The sequence below is a fragment of the Dipodomys merriami genome, unplaced genomic scaffold (genome assembly GCF_024711535.1).
Source record: "Dipodomys merriami isolate MVZ:Mamm:240054 unplaced genomic scaffold, mDipMer1.0.p SCAF_1, whole genome shotgun sequence".
NCBI classification, from domain to species: domain Eukaryota; kingdom Metazoa; phylum Chordata; class Mammalia; order Rodentia; family Heteromyidae; genus Dipodomys; species Dipodomys merriami.
Window position 1 is genome coordinate 90965553 of NW_027202270.1, and position 19125 is coordinate 90984677.

A 19125-nucleotide genomic window follows, 5' to 3' on the forward strand; every position below is an offset into this window, starting at 1 on the left:
GGTAACAATTTTCAAGAGGAAGTATACTCATTACCTCACTCATGTAACTGTAACCCTCTGTATAGTATCTTTACAATAAAAAAATAAAAAAAAGAAAGTAGTCAGGAAGCTGAATGGGTTCTTCTGAATAAAGATAAGAGGACTTCTATGTTCTCAGTCCTCAGTTCCAAAACCAGCCAGACACTGCCCTATTCTCAGCAAAGCAGCCTGTGGGGGTTGGCACCTCAGGGTGATTTCTTTGCACCCTCTGCTTTTGGAGGGATGTAATCCTCTTAAACCACAGGAGCATAAGTGGTTGTGTGCTTTACTACAACTGAGCTATGTGCATGCTTTTTTTCAGCACCTAGAACTTCTCTGGCAATTCAAGTTCTTCTAGACAAATTCAGCCTTAATCCACTTCTGCCCTCCCAGAACAGAGCTCTAGAACTAGATGAGGGCAGTCTGGCACTTCTATATCCCACTTTCTGTGTAAGTACTGTAGATCTGGCTCTTCTCCTTCTTCTCCTTGTTCTTCTTCTCTTTCTTCTTCTTCTTTTGCTGGTCCTGGAGCTTGAACTCTGGGCTTGATCCCTGTCCCTGAGCTTTTTTACTCAAAGCTAACACTCTACCACTTGAGCCACAGCTCCACTTGTGGGTTTTTTCTTTTGTGTGTGTGTCTGTGTGGTTAATTGGAGATAAGAGTCTCATGGACTTTTCTGCCTGGGCTGGTGTCAAACCATATTCCTCAGATCTCAGCCTCCTAAGTAGCTAGGATTACAGGTGTGAGCCACCAGCACTCAGCTCTGTCTTTATTTCTGAGTTCTCCCTCCTTAACCATCAGTCACATAGACTTCAATGTTCTATTTCTATCATTGCCCAAGAAAATGACTCAAGTGGGCTGGGAAGGTGGCTCAGTGGTAGAGCGCTTCCCTTGCATGCATGAGGCCCTGGGTTCAATTCCTCAGCACCACATAAGCAAAAAGAAAAAAAGCTGGAAGTGGTGCTGTGGCTCAAGTGGTAGAGCGCTAGCCTTGAGCTGAAGAGCTAAGGGACAGTGCCCAGGCCCAGAGTTCAGGCCCCGTGACCGGACCCAAAAAAAAAATTTAAAAAAAAAAAAAAAGAAAATGACTCAAATCCTAAGAAATAATATTATCATTTTATTTAGGAGTTAATCCAATATAATACAGGGCTGACATAGACAAGCAGCTATGGTATGCAGATAGCTATATTCCCAGGAGAAATCCAGTTGTTGTAAACAAGGTAGAGAAACCAAGAGGGTGCCTAAATTACAGCAGATGTTTTAAGCAAGTGTTCTCACATCCTGCTGTAATGGAGGCAGCCTCAGTGTGGTGGTTCTTAGCAAGGAGAGAAGGCAGTAGTGACTGTGTAGGAGCCATACTTCCTGGCTTGACTTGGCTGGACTCAGCTTAGCTCAGCTCAGCTGCAGGCCTTGTTGAACTCTTGGAGGGCCCAGCGCTTGTTCTCCATTGCCTGTTTGAGCTGGGTATACTCTTTTACCAGCCTGTCAAACTCCTCCCCAAGGATCTCATAGGTGCTCAGGACCTGTTGTGACTTTTCCATGTCCTGTTCTTGTAAGCGAATAGCTCCTTCTAAACGGTCTCTAGAAGCCCAGAAAAAGAAGGTTCAGCTGGGCGCCGGTGGCTCACACCTATAATCTAGCTACTCAGGAGGCTGAGATATGAGGACTGTGGTTCAAAGACAGCCTGGGCAGGAAAGTACAGTTACCACCAGAAACCTTGAAGTGGTACTGTGGCTCTAGTGGTAGAGCAATTGCCTTGAGCTGAAGAGTCAGCAACAGCACCCAGGCCCAGAGTTCAAGTACCCTGACACCCCTCAAAAAAAAGAAGAAATAAAAAAAGAAGGTTCAATGTAAAGATGCTAAGTGAGCATGCCTGTATTCCTAGCTACTCAGAAAGCTAAGATCGGAGGGTTGCAGTCTGAAGCCAGCCTAAGCAGGAGGAGTACATGAGACGCTTATTTCCAATCAATCTCTAAAAAGCAAAAAGTGGGGCTGGGAAGATGGCTCAGTGGTAGAGTGCTTGCCTTGCATATATGAGGCCCTGGGTTCAATTCCTCAGTACCACATAAGCAGAAAAAGCTGGAAGTGGAGCTATGGCTCAAGTGGTAGAGCACTAGCCTTGAGCTGAAAAGCTGAGGAGTAGCGCCCAGGCCCAGAGTTCAGGCCTTATGACCGACAAAAAAAAAAAAAAAAAAAAAAGCAAAAAGTGGAACTGGCCAGGCACTGGTGTCTCACACTGTAATCCTAGCTACTGAGGAGGCTGAGATCTGAGGATCGTGGTTCAAAGCCAGCTCTGGCAGGAAAGTCCGTGAAACTCTTATCTCCAATAAACCACCAGAAAATCGGAAGTGGTGCTGTAGCTCAAGTGGTAGAGCGCTCACCTTGAACTGAAGAGCTGAGGGACAGCGCCCAGGCCCAGAGTTTAAGCCCCATGACCACCAAAAAAAAAAAGTGGGACTGTGGCTTAAGTGGTAGATAACCAGCCTTGAGCAAAAAGAAAGCTAAAGGACAGTACCCAGGCCCTGAGCTCAAGCCCTAGTACTGGCATGTTAAATAAATAAAGATGTTGGCCCTCAGAAAATAAACAGACGCCGGGCGCTGGTGGCTCACGCCTGTAATCCTAGCTACTCAGGAGGCTGAGATCTGAGGATCGCGGTTCAAAGCCAACCCGGGCAGGAAAGACCGCGAGACTCCTATCTCCAATAAACCACCAGAAAACTGGAAGTGGCGCTGTAGCTCAAGTGGTAGAGCGCTTGCCTTGAGCTGAAGAGCTGAGGGACAGCGCTCAGGCCCAGAGTTCAAGCCCCACGACCGACAAAAAAAAAAAAAAAAAGAAAATAAACAGAATGGGGGGCTGGGAAGGTGGCTTAGTGGTAGAGCGCTTGCCTTACATGCCTGAGGCCCTGGGCTTGATTCCTCAGCACCACATAAGCAAAAAGAAAAAAGCCGGAAGTGGCACTGTGGCTCAAGTGGTAGAGCACTAGCCTTGAGCTGAAGAGCTGAGGGACGGCGCCCAGGCCCAGAGTTCAGGCCCCATGACTGGACCCCCCCCCAAAAAAAAAAAGAAAATAAACAGAATGGGAACATATTATGATGAACAAGTCTAGAGGGTGTGCAAACCAGCTGGGACAGCTATACTAGGCTCTTGGGAGATCTTACCTAATGAGACGATGAACTTCTACTTTCTCAGCAGTGTAAGTATCAGACAAAATCTTTAATTCCTCCATCCTGGCAGAGGAAAGAAAAAAAAAGGGTCATGTGAAAGATCATTGACTGAAGCAGAGTGAGTAATGGACACAGTACTTGTCCATGGGCAGAGTATAGACTCTTCAGGGATGGGGTAATCAAGGTCACTCTGAATCCCTGAGTAATGGATCTCCCAGGAAACCACCTATTTCAAGCCTGTGGCTCACATCTATAAGCCTAGCTACTCAGGGGGCTGAAATTTGAGGATGGTGATTCAAAGCCAGCTCAGACAGAGAAGTTCATGAGACTCTTATCTCCAATTACCTATCAAAAAGCTGAAAGTGGAACTGTGGTTCAAGTGGTAGAGCTCTCCCCTTGAGCACAAAAGCTCAGAGCGCAAAAGCTCAGGGACAGCACCTTGGCCCTGAGTTCAAGCCCCAGGACCAGCACTAAAACAAAACAAAAAATAAATAACTATTTCGGGCTGGGGAGGTGGCTCAGTGGTAAAGCGCTTGCCTTGCATGCCTGAGGCCCTGGGTTCGATTCCTCAGCACCACATAAGAAAAAAGAAAAAAGCCGGAAGTGGTGCTGTGGCTCAAGTGGTAGAGCACTAGCTTTGAGCTGAAGAGCTGAAGGACAGCGCCCAGGCCCAGAGTTCAGGCCCACGACCGGACCCAAAAAAAAAAAAAAAAAAAAAAAACTATTTCAAAAAGCAGAAACTAAGACTCAAGAATGCTAAAAGCTTTCAGGTAATCTAAAGGCTAACATTACTGTGTGCCATTTACTGAGTATTTACAAGGTGCTAGGCATGATGGAAAGAGTTGGGGGAGGGGGTGAGACAGAATCTGTGGGATCCACAGGGCTCATAGCTCACCTCAGCTTAAGGATCATGGCACTGCATTTGACTTCCAGGTACTGGGCGTTGATGCGGTGGAGCGCAGACTGAGTTTTCAGCCGGTGCTCCTGAAGAAGCCTCTGCAGCAAGGTGAGGCAGCGTAGAAGCACCTGATCCCCCAGAGGAAAGACGAAGAGGCCAAAGAAAACACAGGAGGAAGGAGAGCAAATGAGACCCCTTAGCTTCCCTACAGGTGGCCCTGGGGTCAGAGGAAGGAAGCACCCAGTGGTCCTCCCAAACCTGGGAGTAGGTGGCACTCTTCTTCTCCAGAAGCACCAGCTGCTCCTTCTGCTGACTTTTGGCATCCTGGCAATGCTGCTTCTCATTCACCAGGACCTCTGCCAGTTTCCATACCTTTGTGGCCTTCAGAGTTTCACGGTCAGCATCTAGGCAAAGACACAGAGGACTGACAGGAAAACCCTAATTGCTACTGCCCTTCAGGATCTTTGTATAGTACCCCACTCCTATATCTAGCCCTCCAAGTTCTGTCTTCTAGGTTTTCTTCTGATGTCTGCGTCTCATAATTAGGTTCAGTCTCATGTTTGATTCCAGATTTGGACCTGAATTCTTTTTATTTATTTTTGTGCCAATACTAGGGCTTAAACTCAGGATTCCATGCTCTCTCACTTAGCTTTTTTTTTTTTTTTTTTTGCTGGTCGTGGAGCTTGAACTCTGTGCCGGGGCACTGTTCTGAGCTCTTCAGCTCAAGGCTAGTGCTCTACCACTTGAGTCATAGCACCCACTTCCAGCTTTTTCTGTGTATGTGGTGCTGAGGAATCAAACCCAGGGCCTCATGCATGCAAGGCAATCACTCTACCATTGAGCCACCTCCAGCCCCTCACTTAGTTTTTTTGCTCAAGGCTGGTGCTGTTCTACTTGAACCACACTCCTACTCTGGCTTGTTTCTGCTAGTTAACTGGAGATAAAAGTCTCTCAGAGTCAGGTACTGATGGCTCACACCTGTAATCCTGAGGATTGTGGTTCAAAGCCAGTCCAGACAGTAAAGTCTGTGAGACTCTTTTTGTTGTTGTTGTTGGTAGTAGGGCTTGAGGGGCTGGGAAGTTGGCTCAGTGGTAGAGTGCTTGCCTTGCATGCCTGAGGCCCTGGGTTTGATTCCTCAACACCACATAAGCAAAAAGAAAAAAGCCGAAGTGGTGCTGTGGCTCAAGTGGTAGAGCACTAGCCTTGAGCTGAAGAGCTGAGGGACAGCGCCCAGGCCCAGAGTTCAGGCCCCACGACCGGACCCCCCCCCCAAAAAAAAAAGATTAAGGTAGTAGGGCTTGAACTCTGGGCTTAGGCACTGTCCCTCTGCTCTTCAGTTCAAGGTGAGCACTCTACCACTTGAGCCATAGCACCCCTTCCAGTTTCCTAGTGGTTTACTGGAGATAAGAGTCTCAGGGGCCGGGTGCTGGTGGCTCAGGCCTGTAATCCTAGCTACTCAGGAGGCTGAGATTGAAGGATCATGGTTCAAAGCCAGCCCAAGCAGAAAAAGCTGTGAGACTCTTTATCTCCAATAAACCACCAGAAAACCAAAAGGGCATTGTGGTTCAAGTGGTAGAGTGCTGGCCTTGAGCTTAAGAGCTGAGGGACAGCATCCAGGCCCAGAGTTCAAGCCCCACAACCGACAAAAAAAAAAAAAAAAAGTCCACAGATTTTACTGCCCAGGCTGGCTTTGAACCACAATCCTCAGATCTCAGCCTCCTAAGTAGCTAGGATTATAGGCGTTAGCCATTGACACCTGGCTCTGTAAGACTCTTATCGCCAGTTAACCACTACAATACCAGAAGTAATACTCTGGCTCAAAGTGGTAGAGTAGTAGAATTGAACAAAAGAGCTCAGGGACAGTATCCAGACCCCATGAATGACCCCCCCCCCCAAAAAAAAAAGTCTCTTAGCTATGTCTACCTGGACTGACTTAGACTTACAACGGTGATCCTTAGATCTCACTCTACTGGATAGACTTCTGAGTAGCTAGGGTAACAGGCATGAATCACCAGTGCCAGGCCAACCTGAGTTCTTTTTTTTTTTTTCACGGCTATAGGGCTTGGACTCAGAGCCTGGGCACTGTCCCTGGCCCTCTACCACTTTGAGCCACAACACCACCTCGTTTTCTGGTGAATAGTTGGAGATAAAAATCTCATGGCTTTTTCTACCTGGGCTGGTTTTGAATTGTGACCCTCAGAGCTCAGCCTTCTGAGTAGCTAGGGTTACAGGCATAAGCCAGTACTGGGGATTGATGAGTTCAAGCCTGAGCACTGTCCCTGAGCTTCTTTTGCTCAAGACTAGTGCTCTACCACTTGAGCCACAGCACCACATCTGACTTTTTCTATTTATGTGGTACTGAGGAATTGAACCCAGGGCTTCAAACATGCTAGCAAGCACTCCACCACTAAGCCACATTCCCAGTCAGTCACTCAATTCTTTTTTTTTTTTTGTCGGTCGTGGGGCTTGAACTCTAGGCCTGGGCACTGTCCTTCAGCTCTTCAGCTCAAGGTTAGCGCTCTACCACTTGAGCTACAGCGCCACTTCCGGTTTTCTGGTGGTTTATTGGAGATAGGAGTCTCACAGTCTTTCCTGCCCAGGCTGGCTTTGAACTGTGATCCTCAGATCTCAGCCTCCTGAGTAGCTAGGATTACAGGCATGAGCCACCAGCGCCCGGCTCACTCAACTCTTTTATCTCTTTCTTTTTTTGGGGGGGGGAGGGGGGTCCAGTCATGGGGCCTGAACTCTGGACCTGGGCGCTGTCCCTCAGCTCTTCAGCTCAAGACTATCGCTCTACCACTTGAGCCACAGCACCACTTCCAGCTTTTTTTTCTTTTTGCTTATGTGGTGCTGAGGAATCAAACCCAGGGCCTCAGGCATGCAAGGCAAGTGCTCTACCACTGAGCCACCTTCCCAGCCCCCAGTCACTCAATTCTTATGTCTCCTCTATCTGCTAGGAAACCTTGAAGGGTTATGAGATAAAACATGAACTACCTTTTACCCTGGGTTGGAACTATAGGTCAATCCAAATCCATCCACCACAAACTCACTCTTCTATACACCAAACACATCTCTAACCTCCACTTCCCCTATGTAAATCCTATTCCTCAGCATCTGGTATAAGTATCAGAGATCTGAATGTCCTTCCCAGGTATAGGCTGAGAAGGGAAAGCCTATGTGATTGTGTTTTGTTTTTTAATTGATTTTTATTTTCTTTGTTCTTTTTTTTTCCCTTCAATATTGAGATTTGAATTTATACTTGCTAGATAGGTATTCTACCACTGCAGCCATATTCTCAGTCTTCATTTTATTTTATGTTGTTATTTTATTTTTGATAGGTTCTGAGTCAGGGCTGGGTACTGACTGTCCCTGAGCTTATATGCTCAAGGCCAGCATTCTACCACCTTGAGTCACAGCCCCACTTCCAGTTTTTTGGTAGTTAATTGAGGATAAGAGTCTCACAGACTTTCCTGCGTGGGCTGGCTTTGAACTGTGATCCTAAGATATCAGCCTTTGGGGTAGCCTTTAGGATTACAGGCGAAAGCCACCAGTGCCCAGCTTTTTAATTTATTTTTTTATAATTATCTTTAAGCAGTTTTACAAAGGAGTTTCAATTCAACATCCTGTTTGTTTTTGTGCTGGTACTGAGCCTTGACCTTAGGGTCTAGGTGCTGTCCCTTAGCTTATTCCCTTAAGACCCCCTCCAGCTTTCTCTGTTTATGTGGTACTGAGGAATCAAACATGCTAGCCCCCAAATATGAATTCCTTTTTATTTTGGAGGGGGGGTCTGTTGTGGGGCTTGAACTCTGGGCCTGGGCACTGTCCCTGGGCTCTTCAGCTCAAAGTGAGCACTCTACCACTTGAGCCCCAGAGCCACCACTAGCATCCAGCCAAACATGAATTCTTAAGTCACAGAAATAAACTTTCTTCCCTTTGCCATTTTGATCCTCCTAAGGACTCTTCTCTGCAGCAGGAAGACACTCCACTTAGCACTTTGCTGAATATTATTTTACCACCAATGAAATAAACAAATAAGCATTCCGTATTTTACCTCCCCTCCCCTTTTTTCTTTTTTCAACAGTAGTAGAGTTTGAACTCAAGGTCTCACACTCTAGCACTATATTCTTAACCCAAGCATTTTTGACTCCAAAGTTCAAATATTTTATTCTCAAAAGAGCAACCCAGCTGGGTGCCAGTGGCTCACGCCTGTAATCCTAGGTACTCAGGAGGCTGTTATCTGAGGATCATGGTTCAAAACCAGCCTAGGGAAGGAAAGTCCATGAGACTCTTATTGCCAATTAATGACCAGAAAACCAGAAGTGGCACTGTGGCTCAAGTGATAGAGGGTTAGCCTTGAGCAAAAGAGCTTAGGAACAGTGCCCAGGCCCTGAATTCAAGCCCTACAACCAACCAACCAAAAACAAAAACAATAAAGCCCAGAAACCCTGAGGTCACCTGTGAGGAGGACAGCCAGCACTCACCTGAGTTGGGATCATGGTAACACAGCAGAGTGAAACATTTCCTCTTGAGCTGCTCCTCCACTTCCATCTGGAGCCGAGCTCTCATCCATGCAAAGTCCTGCAGCCATAGCAGCAAACAGACCATGACAACTAGAAGACTTGCCAGTGAATACATGCCCATACAGCCTCACTAATAACCAAGAAGATGCATTCATTTCAGTTTATACAATTAGCAAAAAGAGGGACTGTAGGCTCAGTTCACTTGCCTACCATGTGCCCTGAATCTGATCCCTAAGCCCACAAAAATAAGACGAAAATCAGCAAAAAGTAAAACAACTGGCAAGATTCCATGATGATGGAAACACAGGGACACAGGGGCACTGGAAACCCCTATATGTACCATGGTATATGTGCTACCCAAAGATCACACCCTTGGCATCAATACTGGGGAAGTAATTGTACAAAGGCAAAGGCACATGTGGACTGTCATGTTCATCACAGTGTGGTTTCTAATAGAAAAATGTGAGAATAAATTTAATATCCATCGATAAGGCTAAGCACACTGCTAGGATCCACATAATGGATTCATTATGTGGATCCTAGCAGCAATTTAACTTATTTTATGTAAGGGCACTAACTATCATGTGCCTAGACACTGATATTGGGGGGGCGGGGGTATCATCTTATTTATATCTATTTATGGACTTGAAAAAAAAAATATCACAAAATATCTTTTTTTTTTTTTTTTTTTGGTCGGTCATGGGGCTTGAACTCTGGGCCTGGGCACTGTCTCTTAGCTCTTTAGCTCAAGGCAAGCATTCTACCACTTGAGCTGCAGTACCACTTCCGGCTTTTGAGTGGTTTATTGGAGATAGTTTCAGACTTTTCCTGCCTAGGCTGGCTACAAAATATATTACACCAAGCCGGGCACCGGTGGCTCACGCCTGTAATCCTAGCTACTCAGGAGGCTGAGATCTGAGGATCACAGATCAAAGCCAACCCCAGGCAGGAAAGTCTGTGAGACTCTTATAGAAAACCACTAGTGGCGCTGTGGCTCAAGCGGTAGAGCACTCGCCTTGAGCTGAAGAGTGCAGGGACAGCGCCCAAGCCCAGAGTTCAAGCCCCATGACTGACAAAAACAAAAAAAACAAAAAATATATTACACCAAAACAAACTATGCACTTAGTATACTGAGGCAGCAGGATCTTGAGTTCAAGGCAAGCCTGAGCTATACAAAATGAGATCTTGTCTCAAAAGAACAAAAAAAGCCAGGCAGGGGCTGGGAAGGTGGCTCAGTGGTAGAGTGCTTGCCTTGCATACATGAGACCCTGAGTTCCATTCCTCAGCACCACATAAGCAGAAAAAGCTGGAAGTGGCACTGTGGCTTAGGTGGTAGAGTGCTAATCTTGAGCTCTTTGAAGAGCTGAGGGACAGCATCCAAGCCCAGAATTCAGGCCCCATGACCAGCAAAACAAACACCAGGCACTAGTGGCTTACACCTCTAATCCTAGTTACTCAGGAGGCTGAGGATAAGGTTCAAAGCCAGCATGGACAGCAAAGTCTTATCTCCAATGAACCACCAGAAATCCAGAAATGGATCTCAAGTAAGAGAGGGCTAACTTTGAGCAAAAAAAAACAAATGAGAGAATGAAATCATGAGTTGAAGTCCCAGTACTGGTGGTTGCATATGCACAACACTCCCTTCTCCCCCCACATAATTAGACTAAACAACATATAAGTTTGGAGAGTGTCAAGCTATTTATAATAACACCGTATTTCTTTTCTTTTTGCTAGTCCTGGGGCTTGAACTCAGGGTCTTGGCACTGTCCCTGAGCTGCTTTTGCTCAAAGCTAGCTAGCATTCTACAACTTGAGTCACGGCACCACTTCCAACTGTAGTAGTGAGGAATTGAACCCAGGGCCTCATGCATGCTAGGCAAGCACTCTACCACTAAGCCATATTCCCAGCCCCCTGTATTTTTCTTTTCTTTCTTTCTTTTCTTGTGCCCATCCTGGGGCTTGAACTTAGGGCCTAGGATCTGTCCCTGACCTTTCCTGGCTCAAGGCTAATGCTCTATCACTTGAGCCACAGCTCCACTTCCAGCTTTTAGTTTAGTGGCAATTAAGTCTCACAGGTTTTCCTGTCCAGGCTGGCTTCAAACCATAATCCTCATATCTCAGCCTCCTGAGTAGTTAGGATTACAAGCGTGAGAAACTGGCACCCAGCTACATAATACTGTATTTTTGGAGGTAGTATTTCAGCTTTACTTTCTTTTTTGGGTCCGGTCATGGGGCCTGAACTCTGGGCCTAGGCACTGTCCTTCAGCTCTTCAGCTCAAGGCTAGCACTCTACCACTTGAGTCACAGCGCCACTTCCGGGTTTTTTCTTTTTGCTTATGTGGTGCTGAGGAATCGAACCCAGGGCCTCATGCATGCAAGGCAAGCACTCTACCACTGAGCCAACTTCCCAGCCCTCAGCTTTGCTTTCTTCTGTGAAATGTTTTCTTACATATTTGAGTTTAACCACAATAGGTATATACAATTTTTACAAAATAATAATGTTTAACAAGAAAAATTAAGCCATTTCCCTCTTTGACCACCTCCCCCAGCTGCCCACCCCCAACCTCAGGGGGCGGCATGAGTTCTAGGAGATCTGCCTTCTCTAGCCCGAGCAGTGAAGGTGTCTCTCTCTCCTGGCTGGAACCCAAAAGCTGTGTCAGTTCAGTAACAAGTAGTCGTTGTTCAAGGGTCTCATGAAACTGAGAGAGAAAATCAACAAGAAAGAGTGACAATAAAACTCCTCCCACTCCACTCCTGCCATCCCCACAAATCAGTTCTCATACATCTTCAGAGTCATCAAAGCTGTCCCCTCCTTCAGAAAACTTCACTTCTTCCTTACCTTTTCCTTCCTTCTTACCTTTTCTCCTTCCTTTGTTTTCCTTACTTTTTCCCCTCCTTTCCTTCTTCCTTCTTTCCCTCCCTCTCTCCTTTCCTCCCTTCTTTCCAGTGAAGTCTTACTTTCAAATTGTTATTTCAAATTGCTGCACTCTAGATCCTCCTGCCTAAGGCTGAAATTACAGGTGTACACTGCCACACCTGGCTAGCCTGGTCATTCTCATGGTTGGTAACTGACACCTCATCTCTTTTTTTTTTTTTTTTTAATTTATTTATTTACTTTTTTTTTTTTTTTTGGGTCCGGTCGTGGGGCCTGAACTCTGGGCCTGGGCACTGTCCCTCAGCTCTTCAGCTCAAGGCTAGTGCTCTACCACTTGAGCCACAGCGCCACTTCCAGCTTTTTTCGTTTTGCTTATGTGGTGCTGAGGAACCGAACCCAGGACCTCATGCATGCAAGGCAAGCGCTCTACCACTGAGCCACCTTCCCAGCCCCGACACCTCATCTCTTTAGCCTCACCTTTTTGTCCTCTGTTAAATTTGTGCCTTGTGTCTTCACATAGTATTCCACAAGCAGCTCTTGAATGATTCGCTGTAAAACCTCAGACCTCAACCATGTTGTCTTATGTAGTCGAACTTTCTTCCATACCTAGAAAACCGTTAAGTTTCTAGCTAGAAACCTTTTTCTCTCAGAAGGATTTTCCCTACCTCCTGTTACCCAAGGCTCTTACCTGAGCCTGTTCCTTTGCTAGGTTAAGGCTTAAGCCACTCTCATCCACATGCTGTGAGAGACTCAGCAGAAGCTTGCTGAAGTAAGGGTTCTGTAACAGGTCCTCTTCACTCAGGTTACAAGGAGGTAACTGTTTGCTGCATACTTCATAGCACAGGGACAAAAAACCAAAAAGGTATGGGGCACTGGTGGCTCACACCTGTTTTTAGTCTATAGCACTAATTTATTTTGAATCAACCATAACAGGAACATATATAATCTGTTTCCCATTAAAGGAGTATTCAAGAAGCCCCATGAAACATAGGCTTCTGTAAGAAAAACTACTCGGGTAGATATTATTGATCCTTTTCATTATAGAAGGCAAAAACATTATGAATAAAACCTCTCTAAATGTTATCAACCCTTTTGCAAATGTCTACCCTTACCTTGTTGTGATATTTCCATCCCTTCTCCAGGTGAGCAGAAATCTCCGGATGCCATTTTATTTTCTTAGGAGTCTTATCTCTGTGGAAACAAATGGATGAACATAAAAGATAAATAACACATGAAACTATCTTGAGTTGGGGTTTCTGTTATCCATAATCTAGGAGAGAACCTCAGAGATAATTCTTACAGAGAACAATATCATGTACCTTAGGCTCCAAAGCTCTTAGACAAAGAGTTGGGTTGTTTTTGTTTTTTTGTGCCAGTCCTAGGCTTGAACTCAGGGCCTGGGCACTGTCCCTGAGCTTCTTTTGCTCAAGGTTAGCACTCTACCACTGGAGCTACAGCGTCACTTCCCACTTTTTCTGTTTTACTGAGGAATCAAACACAGGGTTTCATACACACTAGGCAAGCACTCTACCACCAAGCCACATTCCCAGCCCTAGGTTTTTTCATTCAGGCTGATGTTCTACCACTTGGGCCACATCTACACTTCAGAGGACTTCCATAATTGCTGCTGGTCAACTGAAGATAAGAATCTCAGATTTGCCTGCTCTGGCTGGCTCTGAAACAAGATTCTCCAATCTCAGCTTCCTGAGTACTAGGATTATAGGCATGAGCTACGAATCCTTGGTGATCATATATGTTTTTTGGGTTTTTTTGCCAGTCGTGGGACCTGAACTCTGGGCCTGGGCATTGTCTCAGCTCTTCAGCTCAAGGCTAGCACTTTACCACTTGAGCCACAGCATCACTTCCGGCTTTTTCTGCTTATGTGGTGCTGAGGAATCAAACCCAGGGCCTCATATATGCAAGGCAAGCACTCTACCACTGAACCACCTTCCCAGCCCCATTATGGACACACAAGCATACATACCAAGCACCTAAGTGTTTCCACTTGTTCCAAGATGTCCAAAAGGAGTCTCTTTCTAAAAAGAAAGAAAAAAATTCCAGTTCACTAGGGTAGGAGGATTCCTCCTATCACAGTACTACTATATTAATAAGCTATTGCTTTCCTGTTAAGAATAAACTGAAGAAAGGGTGGGGAGACCAAAGTCTTGTTTTTTCCCCTATTCAAAGAACTCAGCCATCAAATTCTACAAGTTCTTTTTTTTTTTTTTTTTGTCGGTCGTGGGGCTTGAACTCTGGGCCTGGGCGCTGTCCCTCAGCTCTTCAGCTCAAGGCGAGCACTCTACCACTTAAGCTACAGCGCCACTTCCGGTTTTCTAGTGGTTTATTGGAGATAGGAGTCTCACGGTCTTTCCTGCCCGGGCTGGCTTTGAACCATGATCCTCAGATCTCAGCCTCCTGAGTAGCTAGGATTACAGGCGTGAGCCACCAGCGCCCGGCTCTACAAGTTCTTATTTGTTGATTTTCTTGGTGCTTTTTTTTTTTACTTGCCTTTTATTAATCTGTTGGTAGTTTTTTTTTTTTTAGTATCATTGTTGGTCATTTTTAAAAAATTTTATTGTAAAGGTGAGGTACAGAAGGGTTACAGTGAACACGGTACCTCCTCTCTCATTCTCTCCCAATTTTTCCCCTCTCAACTTCCTTCCCCCACAGCCCATTGGTAGTTTTGGATCATTAACTCTAGTCATCATCCTTCTATAGTGAGAAATCTTATTCCACATTTGAACAAAAAAAAAAAATTTTTTTTTTGGTCCAGTCGTGGGGCCTGAACTCTGGGCCTGGGTGCTGTCCCTCAGCTCTTCAGCTCAAGGCTAGCGCTCTACCACTTGAGCCACAGGGCCACTTCCAGCTTTTTCTGCTTATATGGTGCTGAGGAATCGAACTCAGGGCTTCATGTATGCAAGGCAAGCACTCTACCACTGAGCCACCTTCCCAGCCCCTTGAACAAAATTTTTTAAAAATTCTCAGTGTTTGCACAGGGGCTTGAACTCAGAGCACTATTCTTTCAAGGCACTTTCACTCAAGGCAGGTGCTCTACCACTTGAATCAAAGCTGCACTTCCAGCTTTTGGGTGGTAAATAGGAAATAAGAGTCTCGTGGACTTTCCTGCCCAGGCTGGCTTCAAAATGTGATCCTCAAATCTCAACCTCCTGCAAGCCACAGTATTTCTTTACTAATGCTGTTTTGTACATAACAGCATTAGTGAAGAGCACCTGGAGGAAACAGCATAACAAAAATATGGACAGAAGTTAATGCCATGAGACTAATAGCAAGATACAGGGCTGAGGGCTGGGAATGTGACTTAGTGGTAGAGTGCTTGCCTAACATGCATCAAGCCTTGGGTTTGATTCCTCAGTACCACATAAACAGAAAAGGCCAGAAGTGGAGCTGTGGCTCAAATGGTAGAGTGTTAGCCTTGAGTAGTAGAGTGCTAACCTTGAGCAAAAAAAGCTCAGTGACCTGAGTTCAAGTCCCAGGACTAGCAAAAAAAAAAAAAAAAAAAAGATACAGGTCTGAGGTGAGAATGTGAGCTAGGGATGTTTTTGCCAGAACATGGAATACAATAAATAGACATGGACACAGAGGGGCAGCAAAGAGCACAGTTTTGACTAAGGAGACAACATTTTCTCCTTGGCAATATTTCCCATGTTTTTCCTCCACCCTCCCCTTTGTAAGGCATTAAACTCCAAAGGGCAGCTGAAGAGACATCGAAGGTTATTATGATTTAAAACCGTGTTCACAGAACATTCAGCTTTGCTCCCTCATTTTATGAGTTAACATCAAAGTAACTACTCATTTGTTTTGTAACTTTGTCTAAAGGAGGACGCAGCTGAGGAGGTACAAAGCTAGGACTTAATTTGCAGCTCGGCTGTTATTTCGGTGTGAATTTTCAAGGGAAATGTTTGTGGGTTTTTGTTGTTGTTGTTTTTTAATGACAAACTTTTTTTTCACACCTACAAAACCAAGATAACGATTTCTGCTTGGTTTTTAAGGAAGAATAACACAATCGACTTGTCAACCAAGGCCCTTATTTAGTTAAGGCCTGTGTGTTAACAGTTCAATTCACTGTGGATCTTAGCCTGCAAATAATCTTAAAAAAAAAAAAAAAGTTTTGCTGACAAATCCCACACACGGAAACGAGGATCAACCCAAATTTCAACCAGTCAGCTGTTCCCTCCCTGCCCACTCAGGAATGTTCCCGGGTGCTTTTCCTTAGCCTTTTAAGCTGTGCCAGGCGTGAACGACGGTGGCACTCAGCCTCGATTCTCCACCCTCTGCACTCAGACGTGTTAAAAGGCTGCCAGGGGGACCCAGACATTTAAACGTTGACTCAGGCGTCGTTTAAAATCAGAGTTGTCTTCACACGCTGCACTGAACGTTAAATGGATTTTACAGGTATTTTCACAAGATGTGACCCTCGCCGGGCCTGAGATGAATCAAGATGCAGAGCGCGCTCTCGGCGCAGGCTTCCCTTCCGTCCCGGCGGCCGAGGGTTCCCAAGGACGAGGAGGAGCTCCGCGTCCCCGCGCGGGACGGCCGGTCCTGCCCGCATCCGCCGCCCCTCCCCGCACCCGCTGCCCCGCGGCCAGCCCCCCGCCCGCCGGAAGCAAACCTGCACTCCTGGGGCCGCCGGCGAGAGTGGGGTGGGCGGGCCCGCGGCCGCCCCCGCTGCGCCCCGGCTCCGGAACCTCCCACTCGGGCCTTGCGCAGAGCTCGGGGGACCAGGCCCGGGAGGACAGCGCGGGAAGGCCGGGGACTGGGCGGAAAGCACACCGTAGGCCCCGGAGAGGGAGGGGGCGGGGACATGATGTGGCGGGAACGGCAGGCCCCGCCCCTGCCTTACACATCCCGCACCTCGCCCGGCGCGCGCCCTGGAGCTCTTAACCGCTGGGACAGGGTGCTCATGGGAGTGTGTCACGACTCCTTCTTAGTGTCTTCTCCCGGTTGAGAGCAAGGCAAGGTTAAGGAAACTGTCATGATTGGTAACGTTTACTAATTTGCTTATCACTAGATTACTCCCTCTGAGGAGTCAGGCACTGTGTGCCACGCGATCGGCTTCACCAGTCTAACCTTACTTAGTTTTTAAGGCATCTTACGTGGAAATCATCATGTTACCTGTCTTACAGAACGGAAAGCTAAGATGCAAATAGGTTTAAGTTCAAGGTAGAGGCCCCGGAGCCTAAACTTGCCTCAATGGCCCTCTGAACCTTCCAAGACCACACACGGTGCCCCGAGAGTCTCCTCTGGACTTGGCTCCTGTGCCTGACACCTCCCTGCCCCGTTGGGTCGACTTCCTGAATTTCTTACTCCTGGCTTCTCTGCCCTCCCCTTTATTTCTTATCACCCGGTCACCTCTGTCTTAATCTTAAATCTAACTCCTACTCTCACTTACACCTTCCCTAGGTTAATTAGCAGCTTTTCTAGTGCGTGTAAATACTGAGGTTTAAACTCAGGGCCTTATGCTTTCCTTTAGCTGTTTTGCTCATAGCTAGAGCTCTCCCACTTAAGCCACACCTCTATATCCTTTTCTTTGGGGGGGGGGGGGTCGGTTGTGGGACTTGAACTCCTATTTATTTATTTATTTTTGCGAGTTAACTGGAGATAAGAGTTTCACGACTTTCCTGCCCGGCTGGTTTCAAACCACCACGATCCTCAGATCTCAGTCTCCTGAATAGCTAGGATTACAGATTTGAGCCTCCAGTGCCTGGCTTAAGTGAATTATTTCTTTTTTTTTTGGGGGGGGGGTCCGGTCATGGGGCCTGAACTCTAGGCCTGGGCGCTGTCCCTCAGCTCTTCAGCTCAAGGCTAGCGCTCTACCACTTGAGCCACAGCGCCACTTCCGGCTTTTTTCTTTTTGCTTATGTGGTGCTGAGGAATCGAACCCAGGGCCTTGAACATGCAAGGCAAGCGCTCTACCACTGAGCCACCTTCCCAGCCCGTGAATTATTTCTTAAAATCTAGAAAGTGCCAGGCTCCAGTGGCTCATGCCTGTAATACTAGTTACTCAGGTGGCTGAGATCTGAGGATCATGGCTCAAAGCCAGCCCCTGCAGGAAAGTCCTTGAGAATCTTATCTCCAACTAACGACCAGAAAACCAGAAGTGTGCTTTGACTCAAGTGGCAGAGTGCTAACCTTGAGCTAAAGAGCTGAGGGACAGCACCCAGGCGCAGAGTTCAAGCCCCTCGACTGGCCAAAAAAAAATTTTTTTTAAGTTTCACTGGGTGTAGTAGCATGTATCTGTAATCTCAGCTTCTCTGGAGACTGAGGAAGGAGACTCAGGAATTCAAAGTTACCCTGGGCAGCAAGTTTAATGCTAAGAAAACTACACCAACGTTATCAGCTTTCATGCATCAGAGAAAAATTGGGTAGTCTAAGGTGGGGCAAGATGTGCTTGGATTTGGAATTTCACTTCTTAGAATCAACCAGAGAAGACTACTAGCACACATGGAAGAATGGTGAGGTGTGGTGCAGAAATTTCATATCCCTGGTAAGCTCATCAGCCACCACCTTTCATGTTTAATGCTAGAGTGCCAAAGGCTTTTTAAAAATCATTTATGCTTCTTCAGTTCTGTAGTTGCAGCATCATTAAATAGCTGGCATAATGTCCCTAACAAACAGCCCTTAGAACAAAATAGCAAGCATGCTTTGGTGATTCAGAGCTGATCAGAAATCTACTGAAATTTCATCACCCAGACTTGTCAGATTCTCAAACATGGGACTACAAAGCTTTGGCTAAAAGGCTCTGAAGTAACTGTGGACATAGAATGTAAAGGGTTCAGAGGCCTGTCTTCCAGTGGAAGGATGGAGGAAATAGCGGTAGGAAGCCCTATATTGAACCAGGCCAACATATGCAATTACCTGTTTGCATTCTGTCTCTAAAAAAAATGTCCTGTGACCTTGGACTTCAAGTTTCCTCATCTGTCAAAAGGAGGAAATAACATATTTCTAGCTCCTCCAATCTCATAGTGTTGATGTAATGAGCATATGAGATAATGGCTGAGAGAGTGCATTGGAAAGACTGTAAAAGTGAGATGTCTTAAACTGACACTTATTAAGCATTTATTAAGTGCCTGGGAGAGACACATAAATAAATATGACCTAGTCCCTGTCCTGTGCATATGAAAAGCCAATGATACAAGACAGCAAATAATTGTCAAAAGAGCAATTTAGATTATAAACACTGGAGGAACTTGAAGAGGATACAAAAATTTTTCTGCAGAAATAGAGAGGAAAGACTGTGAAATGAATCTGATTTTTCACTGGGCCTGGAAGGAAAGAGAAACTATGGATCATTTAGAATGGAAGAAGCATCCTAGCAAGGGAGGCAGAGATGGGAGAATCAGCTGTATTCTATGTCTAAGGAAATAGGACCTATCTGAAGGAAGAGATTTTATATCACATTTCTATGTTAGGCCACAAAACTGAGCTTATAGACTATCCTTTCAGTTAAAAATGCATCCAAGTACTGAGAAAAGAATCTTAAAATCAGATACCATCTGGCATTCTTGAGCAAGCAAAAAAAAAAAGTCACAAAAGAGGTCCAAGAATTTTCTCCCTCCCCCAGCCATTTCCTTTTTTTTTAATTTTTTTTGTCAATTATGGGGCTTGAACTCAGGGCCCGGGTGCTGTCC

The 19125-nt window shown here is 46.0% G+C and overlaps 1 protein-coding gene across 2 annotated transcripts; it reads right to left on the minus strand.

The window, feature by feature from the left end:
• Positions 1–1116: 1116 nt before the first annotated feature.
• On the minus strand, positions 1117–16258 carry Haus4 (HAUS augmin like complex subunit 4). Of its 2 annotated transcripts, XM_070024978.1 has the most exons (11): positions 16107–16256; positions 13461–13512; positions 12589–12667; positions 12165–12307; positions 11954–12082; positions 11166–11300; positions 8564–8660; positions 4341–4486; positions 4080–4210; positions 3179–3247; positions 1117–1600 (listed from the first exon to the last, which is right to left on the minus strand). In XM_070024978.1, exons 3-11 carry the CDS (start codon positions 12641–12643, stop codon positions 1417–1419), a joined length of 1089 nt encoding a protein of 362 aa, XP_069881079.1. In that variant the 5' UTR covers positions 12644–12667; positions 13461–13512; positions 16107–16256; the 3' UTR covers positions 1117–1416. The 2 variants fall into 2 exon arrangements, with proteins under 2 accessions (XP_069881079.1, XP_069881082.1); XM_070024981.1 differs by lacking the exon at positions 11166–11300 and having other exon boundaries at positions 16107–16258.
• Between the last annotated feature and the right edge of the window lie 2867 nt (positions 16259–19125).

Coding starts and splice junctions, on each gene's coding strand:
- Haus4 (XM_070024978.1), bottom strand. CDS start 12,643: ATGGCATCCGGAGATTTCTGCTCACCTGGAGAAGGGATGGAAATATCA. Junction 8,661..11,165: donor AACTCATGCCGCCCCCTGAG/GTTGGGGGTGGG, acceptor CTATGGCTGCAG/GACTTTGCATGGATGAGAGC. Junction 1,601..3,178: donor GAAGTTCATCGTCTCATTAG/GTAAGATCTCCC, acceptor CTGGGCTTCTAG/AGACCGTTTAGAAGGAGCTA.